This window comes from Lipophrys pholis (genome assembly GCF_963383615.2).
Source record: "Lipophrys pholis genome assembly, chromosome: 5".
In the NCBI taxonomy this organism is placed as follows: Eukaryota; Metazoa; Chordata; class Actinopteri; order Blenniiformes; family Blenniidae; genus Lipophrys; species Lipophrys pholis.
In genome coordinates, this window is record NC_137628.1 from 1,529,975 (window position 1) to 1,552,800 (window position 22,826).

The window sequence follows — 22,826 nt, forward strand, 5'->3', positions numbered from 1 at the left end:
CAGAGTGAGGAGGACGACGGTTAACGTCCAAATAATCAAAACAAATCAAACCAACAGGCTCCGGATTTGAGCGGCTGAAGACCAGAATCAAGGTGCTCCGATTCCTGGAGGCTGAAGCTGCTGAAACATCTACCAGGGGTTTTAGAAGCTGGCTTCATCAGGTTCCGGGGCTCTTTAACACCAGTTTATGCTGACCAAGGAGAGAAGTTTTGTGTCGTTGTGCGTCCTGTTTCCATGACAACACGGGAGCGTCGCGGTCACGTCGTGGTTTCTAACCAGTGCTTTCATCTTTATTGTTTTACGACTCGATGAAAGCGCCTCGCCACGAACACGGGAAGAAAACCATTTTAAAATATGTATTTAATGGTGATTAATTCAGAAAAACTACGCTATTAACCAATTAAAACATTTTGATAGATTTTTTTAGTACCTGAGAGCCGCGGGGCAAAAGTCAGAAGCATTAAAAAAAAGAATCAATGTAATCGTCAAACTGCTCTACTGAAACACTGCAGATACACATGTGATGGAAACTCGGGGAAATAAAGACTAATACACGCATTTTAAAGCTCGTTTTGAACCATTTTGAACTGTTTTCAGACGACAGTTTGATTTGACATTAGATGTCACTCAGATGTGAACTTGGAACATGAAAACTAGTGTAAAACAGTAAAATTATGTTTGTTAGGATCCTGAAATGGATTGAAGTGGCTGTGTTGTAGCAGTTTCAGGTGAACATCAGTGTGTGTTTTAACAGATCCTTCACTGATTTCCTTTTTTCTTGGACCGCAGAGGGAAAACGGGGTGTTTTTTAGTTTTTTCCAGTAAGCAGCTCATCACGATTGCTCACATACGACCCGGACATGTTGGTCAAAGCAGTACTGCAGCGTGACCTTTCAGGATGCTGTTCGCTGCGTTCTGTGGCTGTAACGCAGACCTGTGGAGAGTTAGGTGATGTGGGACGGCTGTTATGGTGGAAGTCATTAAGGCGCCTCGTGTTTCCCTGCAGGGAGAGAGAAAGGTCAGTGTGCTAGTGGCACTCAGCAGGACGAGACGCTCCCACATCGCTGCACTGCGTTACGACCAGCTTCATACCAACAGTCACATAACAGGAACACGGCAGTGTGTAACGGGAACACAACCGTATGTAACGGGAACACAACCGTATGTAACGGGAACACAACCGTATGTAGCGAACACAACCGTATGCAACGGGAACACAACCGTATGTAACGGGAACACAACCGTATGTAACGGGAACACGGCCACATAACGGGAATGCGACGGTACGTAACAGAACACGGCCATGTAACGGCCATGAATGACGTCGTCACACACGATGCCGATGCGTGGCGGCGTCATTCCCCAGAGCAGCCAGCAGGAAACATGACGACCAAGCGGCACAAACACTGCAAAGTTTGGTTCCATTTCAGGAGAAAAGGACGACAACAGCACAACTCGCAATACCTGGAAAGTGGATATCTCACCGAAGGCAGGAAATTCGACCACGATGCAGAAACATTTGCTCAGACAGCGGCGATAACTCTGAATGAATGTGGCGTTGGTCCGGAGTGAATCTCAGCTCATCAGCAGTGGCAACGCGAGCACGTCGTCTGATGTTCAGACTTCAGGTTTCATTTCTAAATGAGAATCAATAAGAGGATCGATAAAGAACCTAGCCGTTAAGCAGAATCGAAAATGGAAGTCAAAATCGTAAAAACCTTATCAATTCCCATCCCTGTCTCGCGTGTTGGCTAAAATCCATGCAACCAACTAATGATTTCACGTAAAAGCGAAGCTTTTGTTAAGTTTTAGGGTCGGTTTACAAGACAAGACCATCATGACTGCATGAAAAACCTTGTGAAACATTTAATCTGGAGTTAAAATAACAAAATCAGAGTAAATTCCTCGGAGAGCCGCAGGAAACCTTGAAGGAATGTTTGAAGTTTGCTGCCGACTTCTGCTTCTCCATTGTCTTCCTAAAATCCAATACTTCAGGATTTCCATGAGGAGCGAGGCCTCTCCAGACGACAGATCTGAAACGAAGTCGCTCTGCAGAGATTCTCACTTCCTTCATCCTTCACAGAACTGGAGGATTTCCATCAACAAGAGTCTCAGTCCCAAAAGATGGAAAGTCAATGAGGGACTCAAAGGGAACTCAACCACTTCACAGAAGCTCAATAAGCTTTTCTGCTTGTCTTGTCCAAGTTTTTAATAATATCATAACTCAATATGAAGAGAAGCAGGATGCAGTTACCACAGATTAGGACAGTTGCTGGTCTTACACTTAGTCTAAAAATATAGAAACAATATGGCTGTAAGGAACCAGAACTGAGGCTCCATGTGGCCTTTAACCGGTGCAGGAAGACATCCTCCATCTCAGAGTTTAAATCTGTGGAGAATTTCCCTCAAACTGTTTGGTTTTTGTATTTTATTAGAACATCAGTGCCAAGAGATTATGCCGCTATTGACACTAAATAAAGTGTGAGTGTGCGTGTGTTGTCAATCTCCACCTGCGACCTGGGAAAAGACATTTATCTGGAAAACATACAACAAAGATGCAGACGCAGTCGGGAAGAAGCACATCAGGTTTGCCCTTTAAAGATACAACAGCCGAAATGGCAGCACACATCGGAGCCGTGTTAACCCGACATCCAGAGAGAGAAGAGATGTTGCTGTCACAGAAGATAAAATGTCAGCGAAGACAGTGGAGAGAGACGCGGGAGGTCTTTTCAATTTGGGAGCTACACGGGACGACATTTATCACATGGACCGGAGAAAAACAGCTAAATGTAGACTTTTGAGGACAAAAGACGAACAACCGAGTCTAATAACCTTAACTCTTTCTCAATAAACTGGATGTCAGAGGAGGAAGATGCTCTACAACAGCTTTTTCTTAAAAAAAAAAAAAAGTGAAACAACAACTCATTGTTGTTCTGCCAAGTGATTTTAATCTCCTTTAAAATACCCACTGCAGAACAAAGAGAGAGTAAAATATCCGTCAGTGAAGCAGATCAGAACTGAAACATCGTCTCTGCTCTGCTTCTTTAATAGGTGAATATTTTCCACTTCATTAACTGATTACCAAATTACACAAAACCTGCCGTGGGCATTTTTAATCTCAACAGCAAACAGATCAACAGAAGATAAGAGTAATAATGAGCAGCATGTGAGAACGTGAATGTTTTAATGATGGTAATGAGACGAAGCGCTGCGGGATTGAGAATATAATCCAAGCCGCAGCACCTTGTGACCCACAACCAGTGGCAGTAATCAGCTGGGCGTTTCTACTCCATCAAATCCTCCTGTTGGCACAAATACCAAATAAGATCCCAATAAAAGGTGGACAGAGCCTCGCGGGTTTCCAACAATCCCACGGTTTGGTCGTCGGTTTGAGGGGACAGAAGACGAATGAACGGGGCTTCTGTCCTTTTATTGGAGTAAATGAGAAAGTGATGAAGGAGGAGATCAATTAGATGCACGTCTTCCCGTTTTGGGCCCGAGTGTGTAACCGGTGGCCATCCTCCTCTCATTAATAACTGAACAGGACTCTGGGGGATGTTCCAGCCTTCTCCCCGCGAGCCCTTTGAAGACTCCCACACTGCTGCTCCGCCGATCAATGGCCCCCTGATTAATCCATTTGTTCGGACCCACGACTGTATAAACGAAGGTTACTAAAATGGTGGCGAGCATCAATCGGCTGCAGCCACACCGTCACTAACTGGAAGCAACAGCTCAGATGTTGGACAGCTGGAGTAAAAAAAAACCCCAAAAAAGACGTAAAGCTGAGAGTTTGACCTGCTTCTGACGGATCAACGGCAGCGTCCAGGAGACGCCTTAATCCTTCAATCAAACCAAGAGACAAACTTAATGTGGAACCAGCGAGGATGTCACGATCTATCAGGTTTTATAGTTTTGTCATATCAACACATCTTCAACGTTACGGGATGTTTACTGAATATCCTGCAGCTCTGGGTCTCAGATTCAGATTCGGAGGTAAACATCGTCTCTACTTTTAAAATCAGACACTAAACTGTCCGCTGTGACGAAGTTTATAGTTCGACTGGTTGAGATCACAGTGATCTACTTTCTTCGGCCCCGTTTACACGGCAAAAACCCCAAATAGTGAAAACGCTAAATTTTTAAAGCGTTTAATGTGTCCTTTATACGCCAACGGTGGTGGGAGACACTGGAAAACACTTCCTGAAAACACTTCCTGAAAACACTTCCTGAAAACACTCGGGCTCCGTCTCCTTGTTCTCTGCTGCACGTGTGTGGTTTCATGACAAAAACAGACAACAGCACCAACTAGTGGCCCAACATGAGAACTACATCGTTTTCAGCACTTTTTTGTCATTTCTGTGGAAACGAACATTGTTTACGTTGTTGTGTAAACGTGAAACTTCTCCGAAAACAAAAAAAGCAGAAACGATGTGTTTTAACTTGAAATGATCAGTGATGGCGAAATACGTCGGACAGTCAGTCATTACCGATAAAAATGCCCTTGGTCCAGTTAATATCCTCTTAAGACTGGTCTCATGTCCGAGATTTTCATTTATCACTGTGAAAAAGCCCAGAATCACCTCCCAGTCTTTCATATGAACGGGCGCCGCCATTTTGAATGGTGACGTCACGTCACATGACTCAGCGGTGATTTATGGTTCAGGTGTGGTGATTTGCACAAATCATTTGTGAATTACAGTCAGATAAGTTGACTGCTGAAGTATTTTGTGTTTATTGTGAATTTTTTGTTCTTTTTTTCACATTATGTTTCACATCTGTTTTGACAGTTTGAGATAATAATAAACTTTATAGTACCATAAACCTGCCTTATTCTTCATAGTTTTGCAAATAAACAATAACTTGGGGAGAAGTTAAGTATTTTCATCAAACTTTACTTCGGTCCAGTAAAAACTGCAGGATTACAGTGTGCGGGAAAAAAAATTGGCATTTCGCAATCTCTGGATGATGTCAGATAAGATATAAGATATCCCTTTATTTATCTCGCATGTGGAGAAATTTGCAGTGGTACAGCAGGATAGTACAGAGAAAGAAGCACACATAGCAGGAACTAAAAAAAGCAGATAAAAATACAATATAATAGCAACAATATGCACACGGTGCCTATAGGTGTGAACATGTACAGAATATGGGGGTGGATGTATTGCACATAATAAATACGTTCTTATAGATTATTATAGTTATAGCACCACTTATTGCCCAGTTGGAGTGGAGTGGAGTGATATCGTCCGGTGGTGGTGTGCAGTGGTCTACTGGGAGTCTGACTGCAGCAGGGAGGAAGGACCGGCGGAGTCTCTCCTTCAGACACCGTGGGTGGAGAAGCCTGTCACTGACGGAGCTGCCCAGTGATGTGACGGTACCATGTAGGGGGTGGGAGACGGTCTCCATCAGGGATGAAAGCTTCTTCAACATCCTCCTGTCTCCCACCACCTCCACAGGGTCCAGGGGGGGCAGCCCAGGACAGAGCTGGCCTTCCTCACCAGTTGCTTCATGTAAACAGTCCATAACAGTCGTCGTACGGCTGGCGGTTTAGACTGATGGAGGTTTGCACTGCAGTTTTCTCATATTTTAATGTATTTTATTTAACCACTCGTATCAATGCGACGTTATCCTGATTTGAAGAAAGACAAAAAGCTCAGTACTATTTTCCCTATAATTTGTTTGTTTTGCTGAAGTCTGAACTTCCATCTCAACATGGAGACAAAAACCATTAATGTTAAATTCCAGTGAAAACCGTCAGCACTAATCAAAGCTGATGATCGGCCACAGAGTGGCGATTGATCCGACGAACGAGGAAAAAAAGCTTTCAGGAAACTCCTGGAAATTATAAATCCCGCACGCAAACCAAACAAAACGGGAAGCAAACCGTGTTTGACAGATTATTTCTAAAAGCTTCTCGACGTTTTGTTCGCAGAACATGCATCTGTGGGATGAGCAGCAGAGCTTCATTCGCCAGGAGCTGAAAGCTGCTCCTTAACCAGAGGTTTTTAAAACCTGACGTAAAGCCACCGACGCAGGATTATTTTTATCTCACACACACACACACGCAGAGCGTTTCCTCGGTGGCTGGAAGTCGTTTCGCTGCCTAATGAACTGCACACATTGATTGAGTTGGACTAATGGTGCAGAAGATAAAGAAGCTCACGCCACCAGTCTCACGTCTCCATTATTACAACGGGCTCGGCTATCGACGGATTATCGATTTCATTATTGCGATGTGGGAAAAACACACCAAACGGAGGATTGAACGGCCGCACGCCGCCGCTCATCGGGCAACAATTACCCCGCCGCTAATAAATTAAAGCTAACAGCTTTTCTATATTTACATGATGTCAACAGAATCGGTCCTGGTGTGCTGTGCTCTCCTCTCCTCTCCTCTCCTCTCCTCTCCTCTCCTCTCCTCTCCTCTCCTCTCCTCTCCTCTCCTCTCCTCTCCTCTCCTCTCCTCTCCTCTCCTCTGTTTTAGGATTTGATCGTTTCCTATGAGTTTTTATCCTTCACACCTTTTAACATTTTATCTTTGATATTAATATTCTACTGTTAATATGACACACATTTGTATCTACATTTCTATATGAATGTATGTGTCATGAAGAGATATGAGAATCAATACTCTATGTTTCATTGATTGTTTCATTGTAGAAAGACAATCAGACCTGATTTCCTGTTTCCTTCCACTTGGTGATTTATTGACACCGACACTTGCTTTGTCTCCGGGTTTATTTATATCGCTCTGCCTCAATGGATGCGCAAGTCTGTGTCTCCACGATTACAAACATGTATACACCAATCAGCCATAACATTATGACCACTCACCCCTGATATCATACATACTGTACATGTGTCCGTGTGTCTGACCGCAACTTTTCTAAAAATGCTCCAGCTCATCTCCGTCTCCATGGAAACAGGGGAAAACAACACTTTAAAGAAACACTCCCAAAATGTCGCTGCTGGTGCATGAGCACCATGCCGCTACCTCGGCAAGTCCACAGTTTGAAAATAAAATAAAGAGCCAAGCGGCTCAGGATCCCTGCAGTGAAATCCAAACTTCTTCAGGAAAGGAGAACGCCGCCACCAGAAGTGGAGATATTTTCCGGGACGCACACCAATGGGAACTCAGAAGTGTAGTGTGGCGTAGGGCTGGGCGATATGGCAAAAACACGTCACAATTGTTTGGTAATAAAATTATTGTTAGGTATTAGTGAAGGTTTTCTTATATTCATATATATTATCCTACTTCCGTTGAGAGGTCAATTTATTTAGTTTGTTATATGTATATATATATATATATATATATATATATATAAAGTAATATTTTAATAATAATAGTAAATTAATCTCTATATCCCCTTGTTTGTTTTCTTGAGGGATTATTTCAGTATTTGTTATTTATTATTTTTGTAGGATTCGGTGAAGCCCGCCTCTCCGCCTATAAATAGGCGGTGTCTAAAGCGTTCGGGGCTGCCCTCTCTCGATGAATCCCGTACTGACACGCAGCCCGGCGGCTTCTCTACTTCGACCTCTCCCATTCGTACCCGCAGTCAGGCGGCTTCCTTCTCCGGCTCTTCCGCCTTCGTTGTGTGTTTGGGGTTAGCACAGATCCTTTTTCCCTGGTGGGATCGGTGGTCCTGTTTTCGTTTTTTGTTTGTCCTGCAACAGTAGGTTGGGGGTTTTGTTTGTTAGATTGGGTGTTGGTACCGGCTCCGACGGCCCTGTACAGGGTTGGCCCGGTACCGCACCTGTTTGTTTGTTTGTGCCAGCCCACCAGGTACTTGTTCTTTTGATATTTTGGTAGTTTAGGACACGGGGTGGTTTTGGGGTTGTCGGGTTCTAGTTTGTACATAACCCGCTTGTTTTTTCAGGTTCAACATTTTTTTGAATTAAAAACCAACGAGTGAATTAAAAGAAAATTAAATAAAAATTTTAAAAATCCAACCGTTTCCCTGTGTCCTTCCAGATATGTTCCGTCCCTCCTCGGGGTGTAACAATTATGATCACATGTTTATCAGGATTCTTTTTTCACATTGATTTTGGAGATTAATTTGCAAATCTCTGAACAGTGCTACCAAACCATTTCCCGATGTAAAACAATTCCCCAACAAGACAATCTAAGACAATTCAGGCCAAAGAACCTTTCTGAAGATATTTAAATTGATAAAATTTGTGCAATTTTGCCAACATGCGCAAATAACATAAACATACTAGAAGGCAAATCACAATACTCTGATAAAGTAAGTAAACGTTATGTGTACAGCGCTTTTCACAGACACAAAGTGCTTCACAGACTCTTGCAAAATAAAAACTAAACTGTTCCTGTCTTTTGAGGAAGCTTTCAGGTGAACAGTGAAACATGAAGAGTAAAATGAAAATTACAAAGCAAAATATCAAATAATACTGAAGACTTATTTCAAATGGAAAAAATTAAAATCAACTGGGATGAAGTAAGGCAATTCTAAGAAATATTATTTAACAGTCATTTGAACAGGATTTAAGTGCCAAAACACCAAACAGCTTATTGAAAAGTCAAAACAAAAAATTACAACTTAAGTAACTGAGGTTGTTTAACTTCAAAACGTTTAAGATCTTTATGAAAAAAGAAAAAGAAAAAAGATATCAAAATGAACAGTGTACACTGATAAACCAGTGACTAAACTGACTAAATAACAGTAATAAAATATAATCATGAGAAGAAGTATAACTTATTGAGTCCCACCTCTTCTCAATTGGTAAATAATACATATAAGCACGATCATATTAGGGCTAATTATCTATTAAATATGTATGAAGAAATTCCATATATACAGTTGTGCTCATAAGTTTACATACCCCGGGAGAATTTATGATTTCTTGGCCATTCTTCAGAAAATATGAATGATAACACAAAAATCTTTCTTCCACTCATGGTTGATGGTTGGGTGAAGCTATTTATTGGCAAACAACTGTGTTTACTCTTTTTAAATCAAAATGACAAAAGAAAGCACCCAAATGACCCGGATCAAAAGTTTACATACCCCAGTGACTTTGACCTGATAACATGCACAAAAGTTGACACAAACAGGTTTGAATGGCTAATCAAGGTTCCCACCCTCACCTGTGACCTGTTTGTTTGTGGTTAGTGTGTGTGTATAAAAGGTCAGTGAGTTTCTGGGCTTCTGACAGACCATTGCATCTTTCATCCAGTGCTGCACAGACGTTTCTGGATTCTGAGTCATGGGGAAAGCAAAATAATTGTCAAAGGATCTGCGAGAAAAGGTAATGGAACTGCATAAAACAGGACAGGGGTATAAAAAGATATCCAAGGAATTGAGAATGCCAATCAGCAGTGTTCAAACGCTGATTAAGAAGTAGAAAATTTGTTGAAACCAAACCATGGTCAGGTAGACCAGCAAAGATTTCAGCCACGACTGCCAGGAAAGTTGTTTGAGATGCAAAGAAATATCTATAAATAACTTCAGCTGAAATCCAGGACTCTCTGGAACATCGTGGTGTGGCTGTTTCAAGATGCACAATAAGGAGGCGGTTGAAGAAAAATGAGCTGCATGGTCGAGTCGCCAGAAGAAAGCCATTGCTGCGCAAATGTCACAAAGTATCCCGCTTCCATTACTTCAAACAGCACAGAGACAAGCCTCAACACTTCTGGAACAAAGTCATTTGGAGTGATGAGACCAAAACTGAACTTTTTGGCCACAACCATAAACATTACATTTGGAGAGGAGTCAACACGGCCTATGATGAAAGGAGCACCATTCCTACTGTGAAACACGGAGGTGCATCACTGATGTTTGGGGATGTGTGAGCTACAGAGGCACATGGAACTTGTCCAAAATTGATGGCAAGATCATTGCAGCATGTTATCAGAAAACACTGGAGGAAACTTTGCACTCATCAGCCTGGAAGCTGCACATGGGACGTTTCTGGACATTCCATCATGACAATGATCCAAAACACAAGGCCAAGTTGACCTGTCATTGGCTACAGCAGAACCAAGGGAAGGTTCTGGAGTGGCCATCTCAATCTCCTGACCTCAATATCATTGAGCCACTCTGGGGAGATCTCAAACATGCAGTTCATGCAAGACAGTCCAAGAACTTAGAGGAACTGGAGGCTTTTTGCCAAGAAGAATGGGCAGCTTTGCCATCTGAGAAACTAAAGAACCTTATCCACAACGACCACTAAAGACTTGAAGCTGTCATTGATGTTAAAGGGGGCAATACATGGTATTAACAACTGGGGTATGTAAACTTTTGATCAGCGTCATTTTGATACTTTCTTTTGTCATTTTGATTTAAAAAGAGTAAACACAGTTGTTTGCCAATAAATAGCTTCACCCAACCATCAACCATGTGTGGAAGAAAGGTTTTTGTGTTATCATTCATATTTTCTGAAGAACGGCCAAGAAATCATAAATTCTCCCAGGGTATGTAAACTTATGAGCACAACTGTATATACATACATATATATATATATATATATGTATGTATATATATACATGTCTGCTCTTTTTGGGATAGTTATCAGTAGTTTACTTTAGTACTTGCAAGCAGACCAGTTGTCCGTTCTGTGGGGTCCAGGAGGAGTCGTCTATGCTCTGTCAGATCTTCAACACCTCCTCACGATCTAATAAGACTCAGATCTCACACCCCGAGTATGAATACAATCACATGCGCATCCGTGCGCCGCACACAAGTCAAAACGGTCAGTGGACTTGCAATGTGGAAAGTATGGAGGGGCTTTTACAGACACACACACTCTGACAGACACACACTAACAGACACACTCTGACAGACACACTCTGACAGACACACACACTAACAGACACACACTAACAGACACACTCTGACAGACACACTCTGACAGACACACTCTGACAGACACACACTAACACACACACTCTGACAGACACACACTAACAGACACACACTAACAGACACACACTAACAGACACACACTAACAGACACACTCTGACAGACACACACTAACAGACACACTCTGACAGACACACTCTGACAGACACACTCTGACAGACACACACTAACACACACACTCTGACAGACACACTCTGACAGACACACACTAGCAGACACACACTAACAGACACACACTCAGACGTACGGGTGATTTAAGTCAAACTTGTATGGACTCGGTATTATTGGTGAAAAAGGTTTGTGTGCTTGTACAAGTGAATTTGTAGTTGTGTACCGTGAGTTGTGTACCTGTAGTATTCTTTTCTCTCCACAGATACAACACCACACTTACAAAATCACAACTTCTTAATTACAGGAGCACAAATCCTGTTTTACAAGTCACAGATTAAAGAAAAACTGTCATGCTGATAGTTTTCCTCCAATTGTTGCAGTAAATCTGGTGTAAATCATATTTGTGCTCCTGGATCGACGTGAAGTTCTTCCACACGAGTCACAGGTTGTTTTTCTTCATCTACAAATCACACATGTCCCGCAGCCAATCAGAAGAGAGGAGCTTTTCTGTTTTGATGCAGAAACGGAGGAAAGAAATGTGAAATTTTTCCAGCTTCGCGTCGAAGTTAATGTATTAATGTGAATCAAAAGACGACGCCTCTCTGCTGCTGCTGATTCAATGAATTCTGAGTGATGATTTCGATCCGGAGCAGCGGGAACTCGTCTTCCAAGCAGAGGAAACTTTGCTTCTCAGCCGTGATACAAACTCTGATCTCAGCGGAAAACAACAAGAAAAACAACCTGTGACTCGTGTGGAAGAATCCTACAGGTACACAACTCGCGGTACACGACTACAAATTCACTAGTACAAGCACACAAACCTTTTTCACCCTGAGATGAGAGTGCTCATCTTTCCTTCACCGTGCCGCCGTCCTCCATTCATCTGGTTAATGTTTGCGAGCGATCGACTTGAAAGGAGCAAATGGTCCGCCGAGGATCAATAACGTCCTGTGATGTGCTCACGTATCTCAGCAGGCCCGCGACCCGGACCGCTTCACCTCCACGGTCATGTTCTGTGTGCTCGCGGAGGACCGGGTGAGAACAATCCTGTCCACTGGATGAGCTTCAGCTGGAGTTTTCAGTTTACTGAAGGGAGTCAATCAAAGTCGTGTAAAACCAGCGTGAACATAATCCCGCTCATTAACGCTCCACTCCAATCGCTCACCGCAGCTCCGACAGCTCGATGAAGCAAACCTGATCCGCTCACCCTCCCATCCCACTGCTCACTGCTTCCAACGTCACAAACAAAGTAATATTTCACCGAGCGCCAAAGCTTTCCAATCAGCTCACTTTTTATTAGCCCGGGCTGTGACCTTGGTCTCTACTGTCACATTGATAGCGCTCGCAAAGTATATTTGAGAACCTTTATCGAGATTTCACTTGGCAGGGGCAGCGGGCGCACACACACACGCACACGCACACACACACACACACACACACACACACACACGCACGCACGCGCACACGCACACGCACACAAAAAACTGCAAATCAACACGGATTCATATTTTTATTTCTTCACATTATACGAGTTGAATTTTGAGTTTCTGAAATGATGTAACAAATATTTATTCAGTAAAAGTTATGTTTACTTCCTGAACCAACATTGATGGATCAATTAATTCCCCGTTTACACGACCGATTTCAAGTGAAAACGCAAAACGTTTGTACTGTTTTGGGTCCGTTTACACGACAACGATGCTCAGAGACACTGACAACAACTTTTTGAAATCGTTCAAGCTCCATCTGGTGTAGAGGGCGAAGACGCTGCTCCTGGTCACCACACCATAGTAACCAGTAGTTGTGCACATGCTCAGTAGCTGAACAATCAGAACAATGTTCCCTCCAGGGTGTCATGACTCCCAGTCCATATTCTTCTGATAATTTTTAGTTTTATTTTGACAGTCACCATAATAGCGATCCAACTTGGTCGTCTGTCCATTAGAATGTCCGTGTTCTCCCTGTGTTCATGTTTAAAGTGGATTGTTCTCTGCTAAATGTGTCTGTGGTTTCATTAAAAAAAACAGCACCAACTAGTGGACCCACATGAAAACGACACCGTTTTTAGGGTTTCCAACATTTCAGTTGAAGCAGACATTGTTTTCAAAACGTTGTTTTCACTTCACAAGTTGCCATGGAAACAGAGTCAGAGTTAGTGGGTCCAACAACAACAAAACATTGCTTTTCAATCTGTCTTCTGAAGTAAACTATAAAAGACGTCTCAGGTTTCCTGAAAGAAGCACGACGGACCCCTTCTGACCCGACTCTCCAGAACATCACAGAAAGACAAACGCTGGACTCGTCGACTCTCACCAACCAAACAGAAGCTGAGCAGCTTCAGGTGACACAACATCCTGCAACAACAGTCCGCTCTGATCGCACCAGAGGCTGCACAAACATGAATACATAAATACATAAATGTATTAAAGTTTCAATGACTGATTAATGGAAAGTGATCCTGTCTCCCTCTGTCCCTCCGAACAAAGCTCACACTGTCCTCACACACAAAATTTAAAAACAAGTACCAAACAAACCAGCCAGGATAATATTTGTGCAGCGCGTGTGTGTGTGTGTGTGTGTGTGTGTGTGTGTGTGTGTGTGTGTGTGTGTGTGTGTGTGTGTGTGTGTGTGTGTGTGTGTGTGTGTGTGTGTGTGTGTGTGACCTGATTTCCCACAGTGCAGAGCACCATTTAAGGCTGGTAAGCCTCGCACTGCACCTTCCTCCAACAGGAGAAACTTCCTGAATACAAACTCACCTGACTGATGCACCGAGTTCAACGAGCTGAAGGAAGAAAGTGTGACGACATGAAGAGAAGGACGTATACAGAAGGTACGACGGTATAAAGATTGGAGTTTATAAGAGGGAAAAAGATTTGAATGCATGAAGCTACGACAGACGGTGAAAGACAGAAGAAAAAAACCCTTTTATCTCTGAATTATTCCAGAAATCCATTAAACTAATGGAGAAAAGATAAAGAGAACTGATAATCTGATCTAACAAGCTTCCTCCGTCTGCAGCGTCTGATTTGTCAGGAGAAACTTATTTCCAGGAGAGAAAAAAAAAATAATTCTCATTTGTATCCATTTGTGTTTTCCGGCCCAGTTGAAGCGAGAGCCTGGGGTAAAGCTAAAGCCAAGCGTAAAAGACGAAAAGCTCTCTTTAGTCGAAGGCGGAACAAGTGAAAGGACACATTCTTCTTCCAAGTTCACAAATGAGGGTCTACGGCCCGAAAGCCCTCGCAGCAATAAAAACTGTTCCACAGTCGATTTAGCGTGACGTCCTGATAGGAGCGTTCATCCCATCCAGCCCGTGTTACCTCTTTTAAATCAATAGCAGCCTCACATTTAATGACAATCCTCTGGTTTCCCTGCTGCCTGACGCTTCAGCGTATTTCAGCCCTGATCCTCACGGCGACCGGGCGTCACTCTTCCATCTGGGTGAATTTCTTACACGAGGTGCGGAGTTTCGGGGTTATGTACGACTAAGTGACACTCGCCGTCGTCGTGATGGCAGCGCTCATGGCCGCGAGGCCGTGAAATAATCAGGTTGGCAGCAGCGGAGAGGGTGAAGCGACAGCTTTATGAGAGCAGAGACGCAGTGTTGACGTTCACCGGGGGAAAGCTTTCAGTCAAAGTGAAGCTAACCTCCGGCAGAACGACAAAACAGACGGCGTGATGAAGACGAGCCCACCCGGGCCGGCTGGAGGTCTGCTGCTGGATGAAGACCTGCGTCCCGCCGTCATCGCCAAATGTGAAGCCGCAATCCACCCACTTTACCATGTTGTACAGCTTGGAACTGGGATAATTACCAACTGGGGAGCTCCGACTTCCAAGTTATCAGCATTCACATGGTAATAACCAACAAGCCAAATATCCAACAGGGGGACTGGGAGCCATCAGTCAACCCTGGCCCCGCTTTCAGGGCAACGTTCGGAGTGAATACAGCATGTCTATGTTTTTGCTTTGCATTTCCAACGACACGACAGAAACACTGATCTGATATACCAGACCAATATTCTTTATATTGTCAAGATATCAAAAATGACCTTTTCTCCTATTTTCCCTCAGTTACGGCGCTGAATGTTAGATTTCATCAATCTTCTGCTACCACACTTGTTTTGTTTCGCCCGATCTAAAAAGGTGTGGTGGTCTTATCTCCAGGGTCTGATACTGAACTCCGGGTGTTATGATGATATTTGAGAACAGTGGACGAGACGTCGGCTGGATGTCGTTAACAAGCCGCTCCTAGGCCTCAACTCGCTAGACGCTGTTTACAGGATAATGTTTAGAGTAAAAACTCAGAATTTTTGATTTTCGTTTCAGAGAAGTTTTGTGTTTACGACGTAGTTTTCATGTTGGGCCACTAGTTGGTGCTGCTGTTTGTTTTTGTCATGAAAGCACACACACACACGCACACACCCAGCAGAGAACAGTCTGCTCTTAACATGATCGATGGGACAACGCAGACATTCTAGTGGACAGACGACCAAGTTGGATTGTTATTACAGTGACTGTCAAAATAAAACTACCAAGTCCCAGGAGAAGATGGACTGGGAGTCATGACACTCGTATGTGCACAACTACTAGTTACCACTAACTAACATGTTGACCAGGACCAGCACCAGGAGCAGAGTTTCTTCCATCTACATTGAGACGGAGTGTTTTCACAAACTGGTGTTTTCAGAGGCCTCGAGCGCCATGATGTCATCAGAAACCCAAAACACAACAATGATTTCGCTTTAAATCGTCACCGTGTCAACGGGCTTTATTCTGGTGAAGTAAGAACGCTTATATTGGAGATATTTTAATATTCCCTTGGTTTTTAATCGCATGTTATGTATTTATGTTTAGTCGTGGTATTTAAGTTATGGGAAAGTTAGACTGTTTCACAGTTAATTCAATCGCCTCTGCGGTTCCCTTTCAGGAAGTAGAACAACGAACAGAAATAATGAAGGTGAAACATGAATGCTAATTATGAAATCATTGTTCTCTCTTTTCTCTTTAACAAAATGGTTTCCTTTTTTCCACTTGATGAATACTTTCTCTCTCAGCCTCGTGATGATTCTTGGTCACCACAGGAAGAGTAAGGAGGAGCTGAAGCTCGGGAGGCTCAGTTTCCGCGGCCTCTACAGTACGTCGGGCAGCGCGTAGCCTCGACTCAAGACCCTCCAACCCTGGAAGTTCTGCATCGAGAGTGTAGGGCCGTGAAGTAGTTCACCACCGTGAAGCAGGGGATCGGTCGCCACATGAAACTCGTTGGTCGTGTTTATTTTCCTCACGATGAGGCGTTTGGTACAAAGATCGCAGGAACTGAATTTAGCTTCGGGTGAAACTGAAAGACCGTAACAGCAAGCTACAAGCTAGCTTCCTGCACGGTGCCCTGCTCCACAGAGCGCACAGGGCAGCTGCTAGCGGTGCTAGTTAGCCACACTCAGGCTAACTGGACATCATTTACCAAGAGGCGCTGTGATCCGCTCTGCTAGCGGTTCTAGTTAGCCACACTCAGGCTAACTGGACATCATTTACCCAGAGACACTGTGATCCGCTCTGCTAGCGGTTCTAGTTAGCCACACTCAGGCTAACTGGACATCATTTACCCAGAGACACTGTGATCCGCTCTGCTAGCGGTTCTAGTTAGTCACAGTCAGGCTAACTGGACATCATTTACCCAGAGACGCTGTGATCCGCTCTGCTAGCGGTTCTAGTTAGCCACAACTCGGGCTAACTGGACATCATTTACCCAGAGACGCTGTGATCCGCTCTGCTAGCGGTTCTAGTTAGCCACACTCAGGCTAACTGGACATCATTTACCCAGAGACGCTGTGATCCGCTCTGCTAGCGGTTCTAGTTAGTCACAGTCAGGCTAACTGGACATCATTTACCCAGAGACGCTGTGATCCGCTCTGCTAGCGGTTCTAGTTAGCCACACTCAGGCTAACTGGACATCATTTACCCAGAGACGCTGTGATCCGCTTGGTCTGAGAAGTAGCAGCAGATCTTTACGGCAGTAATCTGCTTCCACTTAAGTGTGTTAAAGGTTTCAAAGCTTCAGGAAGTTAATCAAATACTTTTAGCTTCAATACATTGCGCTAAATCTTGATTGTTTTTTTTCCCATTTTAGGATGAGTCGAACGGACTTAATTTAAATTTTTATGTAGCAGATGGAGATATTTGTTGCCAGGAACATTTATAGCTGTTATTGCGCTTCCTCCCGTTATGATATATCAACGATTCCTAACTTTCATTAAAACCTCTGCCACGTTGAGTGGACTCAGACCAGTTCCACTTCCTCAGTGGGAAACTCCCAGTTTCAGCTTGTTCAGGTGCAGTTTTCCCAACAGGGATGTGGGAATTTGGTTTGGAAAAGTGCAACTACTTTTTTTTTTTTTTCTTATACATACTATGATTGCTTTAACATTACAATTCTGAATGCAACACTGTCCCTGCAGAGACGTCGGCCTGAACACGCAGCACCACAACCCGAGCTGGCAGCCCAGCTCGCCGCGAGAACCAAAGAGACTCACCCTGTCCTTCATCCTCCAGCTCTGCGCCAGCGCCTTGGAGCCCTCGATCTTCTCCGAGTGCCTCTTCTTCATGAAGGCTAGAGGAAGCTTCCAGTCGTTCATGTCGGCCTCCTCTTCCTCGGCCAGGCCAACGGCCGGCGAGTGAAGCAGGTCCGAGTCCATTTTCATGAGTGCCCTGTGGAGAGAGCTCCGGTCAGTACCGCACACAAAAACCAACACTCGACCACAGTAACTCAGTATTCCCACTCCATTACTGCACTTCAGAAGGTTTTCAGGTAATCTTGTCTTAAGTTGTTTGTTTTTTTTTTTTCTTTGAGGACTTTGTACTGTTGCATCCTACATGTGTAGATAAATATCTGAACTTTCTCCTCGCGTTCTTCAAACTGCCTCCTTTGAGATTAAGAGTTCCAGTGAAAGACTCAAAGCATTTGATGGAAACATTTATCCACGCCGAGGCTCCGTTTATGTGCCGTTTTCAAAAAGTTCAACCTTGGGGTCCGTTTTTTCTAAACGGGGCACGTAAACAAATCTGAAGCTGCAGCAGGTGATGAATCCGAGGCTTTTTACAATGTTCTTCAAATTAAAAGGATAAAGGCTTGTTGAATTTTGCCTGATTGTTTCCAGCACTTTTCCAACAAAGTGTCTATGTCTTTCACCATCACGTGGAGACGAAAGATGCTGAGTGGACCAGAACCACGAAGAACAACGGTCTATCTGAAGATCAAACTCGGTGACCTTCAGGCTCTAATTCATCCTGCCACAGCCTCGAAAGAGGAAGTTTCCCTCGTCTTCTTAGAACAAATGACATTATTTCATCTCCACTCGGAGGAGATTCCTGTCACGACGCCACTTCTGAACACGTTGTGAGCTGAAAACAAACCACCAGCCAGTGAAGACGGCGTGCAGTTTGGCAGAGCCGAGCAGCGTGTGCACGCATGCTGCCAGAGTTACAGGGCGGCGCTTCATGAATAATAAATAAACCAGCCAGAAAACCAGGAACAGAACAAGAGACAAACAATACAGCCATGGTTTCCAAAGAAAACTCTTATTTATTACACCAGCAGATATTTTGAGTTCAGCTCTGAGACCGAATATACTTGTTTATGTATATATATATATACTTATTTATACTTATTTATGTGTGTGTGTGTGTGTGTGTGTCCCTCCACAGGTGAGCACATGATTCACCAGAGTGTGTTTCTGTAGATTAGTGTACATTCTAAAGACCAAGACGGCTTCAAGTGAAAGTATTTAACTCTAAAAGGAGAATTTAGTTAATTTTTCATCAGATTTCTCTACATTTTCGATCAGATCATCACATTGAGAGGAAAAAATGTCATCAAGCATTTGAGAAGTTCAGTGAAAATCACTGAAGATATTTGTTAAATGGAAGAGAAATGTTGGCAGAGGTATAAACATACTTCAAGCTTATACTGAATTCACATCAGCTGAAACTGGCCTGATACTCAAATCAATCAAACACGTTTCAATCGATTATTGTACTTTTGAGTATTTTCTTCTGACACCATGAAATCTACTGTTTAGTTTTAAAATCACATGTCCACGTATCTGAACTGCAACTGAGTCCAATGGAAGAAATACGTCGATGGTATCTGAGGGCATGTTCACATTCCCCTATTTGATCCGGACCAGAGTCTCTTCTGGGAACAAAACGTTTCGTTTTTAGCAATGAGATCTCTGGTCCCCTTGAAAGCCTCGGTCTCGGTTCGTTTACAAACGATCGTTCTCGCGGGCGGGGGGGGGGGGGGGGGGGGGGGAGGACGCGACATAGTGCGCAATGCATTGTGGGTAGTAAACAAACAAAGCTAACCACGTGTATCATAAGAAGCAGAAAGAAAAAGTTTGACAATATCTCACAGGCAGACGTGGAGTAGTAAGGTAGACTGTCATGGATATCTGGTCTGAAGACTTTATACATCGCGGTTGTTTGTGTCTACCCATTAGCCACGAGCTAACTAACCTAGCCCCCACGAGTTAAAGTGGCGGGACTTCCGGTTTCAGTCCGGACCAATCAATGAGCCGTGTTTCTTCTTTACTTCCTCTCTGGTCAGTGATTGTTTCGGACAACAGCGCCCCCAAACCAGCAGCTGGTGTAACTGCGTGACATGTCGTGTGTCGGCCGGCTCTATCTTTACACAGACACATTCACTGGCTTGGTTTTATCTACAAGGCAATTCCTGGTTTGCTGCCTCCCTGCCTTTGTAGTTATGTGACCCAAAAACCCAGAAAATACTACAGTCTGCAGTCCAAAGACTTGTTTTTACTCACGGTTCCGACTGTCCGTGTGGAACTGAGCAAAAAAGCCTTAACGTGTTCTGCTCCAGGTTCATGGAATGTACTACAGAAAGACTTTAAACTCACAGAGTTTGTCTCACTGGGAGAGTTCAAGGCCCTTTTACAGCACCTGGAAAAAAAAAAGCACCTTATTCTTGTTTTAACTAACTTATTTTAAAGTATTTGGTGGCTTTTATAGTTTAACCATTCATATGCCCTTACTCTGTGACTGTACTTTTTCTTGTTTTTCATGTACTTGTCTCTTTGCTATTTATTTGTTTTAAGAACATTTTAGTATTATTATGAGACTTTAATTTATTGTATGTGCTGCTGCCAGGACACACTTGTAAAAGAGATCATTAATCTCAATGTGGAAGGCCCCTGAGTAAGATTCCAGTTCGTCCCGTTCGTTTCAGCAGCAGAACTCTGTGGTGTTCAGGGAGAAGAGCAGGAACGTCTGTCAGAACACGTTGGACCATCAAGAGCAAACTCGAATGTGTTTTAGCAGAGCGATGAGACCAACACTTTTCTCTCAGTGCGAGTGTGAATGTAAACCAGTGTGGATCAATTAAAACCAGACCCACAGCAGCAGAACATCCATTCTGATCGGGTCCAGGTCCACACAGCTGGTGGACCAACTAATCCAGCAGGATCAGACCTTCACAGGACAAAGCTTTAAATAGGTCATGTTATGCTAAATTCACTTTCTAACGGTTTTACAAAAGGAATAATCGTCTCCATACCATCTCACTCTGGCTTGTTTCAAGTTTTTAAAAAGTGTGTTGCTCCAACGAGCCAATCAGAATCAAACCCTATATAGTGTCATCGGGGGTTTAGCCAATCAGAATCAAGGTAGGCCCTCCCGTTGACTCCTCCCACAATCAGGCATCTCTGCTCTGGCACGTGGCACCACGAGAGGAAGTACTTCCTTCTCTTCCCAAGATGGGCATGTGTGGGCGGAGCCAATCCAGCTCACACAGACACAGCAGATTCTGAATGTAGCTCCTATGATCCAATATTCAAATGGAGGAGAATCAAGAAAACTCTGGATTTGAGGCAGTAAACTTTGAATAGAATGTTTTTGGAAAAACAAAACCCATGTGAAAGTGTTGAAAAGCTGGATAATATAACCCCTTTAAGAAATATAAAGACAAAATCATGAACAACATTTTCCCTCTGGTCTGAATAATTACTGACACGAGCTCAGTTGATCAAACCAGTGTAGACCGATAGAAACCAGGATCAGAGTGGAATAACAAGCAGACCAGCACAGACTAAAAGAGGCAAACAGCAGAGCAGCGTAGACTACCATGGACCAGCATCCAGTTTCTATCCAAGTACTCAATGTTTATCAGATAAACCAGCATGTCTACACACATTTGGTACCAGAATGTTGGTCCCAGACCAGCAAAGACCTGCCTGAACCCCCACAGAACTTTGTGTAGACCAGCATCAGACCCATCTGGACCAGCTACTTAAAGTGGACATTTTGTCCTGATATTAATGATGGAGTCATTTTGTGACACATCAACCAGCTCAGCTGTCAAACACCGACACGTTGAGCCCAGCTGGTGGAGAACACTGACCGGCAGCTGGTGGGGAGTTCGGAGGCAAACCAAGCAGCTGTGCAGCGATCAAGGAGCTATGAATATGCAGCTGTGATGCAGCGGGCGGTGCAGTGGTAGTGGTGCGGTGCAGTGGTGCTGGTGCGGTGCTGCCGGCAGATGCGGACCTCGGTGCGGGGGGATGATCGACCCGGGCTGGGGAGCCTCTCCGCCTCCGGACGATCACGGACACGGTGGCGCAGACGATGCGGGTGAGGAGGTTGTAAGGCAGCGTCCAGAGCCGGTAGAGGATGTCGAAGCCGTCGAGGCCGAGCTGGACCGGAGCGTGCTTGCAGGGGAATCTGCGGCTCTCCCCGCGGCTCTTCGCTATGGGAAGCGGCTGCAGACCAGGCCCATCTTCACACGGACAGTCCGCCTCAGCCACGCCGCGCAGCAGCCGCCCTGCTCGAGGACCGGGGTGGGGGCGGGGGTCTGCGACTCACCAGCGGGCCTGCTGGCCGGTTCCGGGCGGCGGTTCTGTGGGAACACTCTGGAAATCCCCAAAATCCTCCGGACAGACTCTGTTCAGCACTGCTGCAAGGGCGCAGACATGTTGGGATGGACCCAGCATGCACCGCGGGGGCGGGGCCGCGGCGGTGGGACGTCACCGCGGCAGATGACGTCACATACTAGAGCCTAAACAACACACAGCTCGGAAGAAAAACTAAAAAAATATAGAGAAACAATACACAGCTCCGAAAAAAAATAAAACAATAGAAACCAAAGAGCTCAGCAAAAAACACCCACAGCCGCAAAATGACACAATTATTTTGAAAAATGAAATCCAAATCCTTGCAGGCGTCGATGCCGTTAAGGAAATCTCAGGGGCATCAGAGGCCTGGGGGGTATTTCAGGTGGGTATTCCTGAAAGCGCGTTTTGTGAAAACTCAGAGCATGTTAACCCTGGAATGAGAGAAAGTCTGAGTTTTCCGTTCCAGAAAGAGAGCTGAACTCAGCTCGGGTTCGGTCACCACGGTAACAGACTCTGAACTGAACCTGCTTGCTGGCAGGAAACTCTGAGGTTCTACTGTTTCCTCCCACCTGGAGCAGCTTCGAGAAATGGATTGTCCGTTATTTCCAGACCCGATCGACATCGAGGCAGAAATAATTTGAGATAACAAATGTCACGAATGTCAAGTCTTCTGGCCCAGATTAGAAGGTTGTTGTTTTTTTTTACTGTGTTAATCACTTCCCGAATCAACCCGTGCCTCACATCAGAGCACAGGTTATGCACAGCATTACGTTTTTCTTTATAATATTGGTAAAACAACATTGTGTAGAGCAGTTAGAGAAGTCAGTCCCGTAATGAAAAAGTACATTTTTTTCTTTTTGGGGGGGGGGGTGGTTATATAAATTAAGAAATGTGTGTGTGTGTGTGTGTGTGTGTGTGTGTGTGTGTGTGTGTGTG

The 22,826-nt window shown here is 44.2% G+C and overlaps 1 protein-coding gene across 1 annotated transcript in view; it reads right to left on the reverse strand.

The window, feature by feature from the left end:
• Positions 1-21,980, reverse strand: part of rptor (regulatory associated protein of MTOR, complex 1) — a 205,834-nt gene extending 183,854 nt beyond the window's left edge. The window contains 2 exon segments of the mRNA XM_080462735.1: positions 17,520-17,694; positions 21,547-21,980. Of these exon segments, the coding sequence (XP_080318861.1) occupies positions 17,520-17,687 (168 nt within the window). The 5' untranslated portion in view covers positions 17,688-17,694; positions 21,547-21,980.
• Between the last annotated feature and the right edge of the window lie 846 nt (positions 21,981-22,826).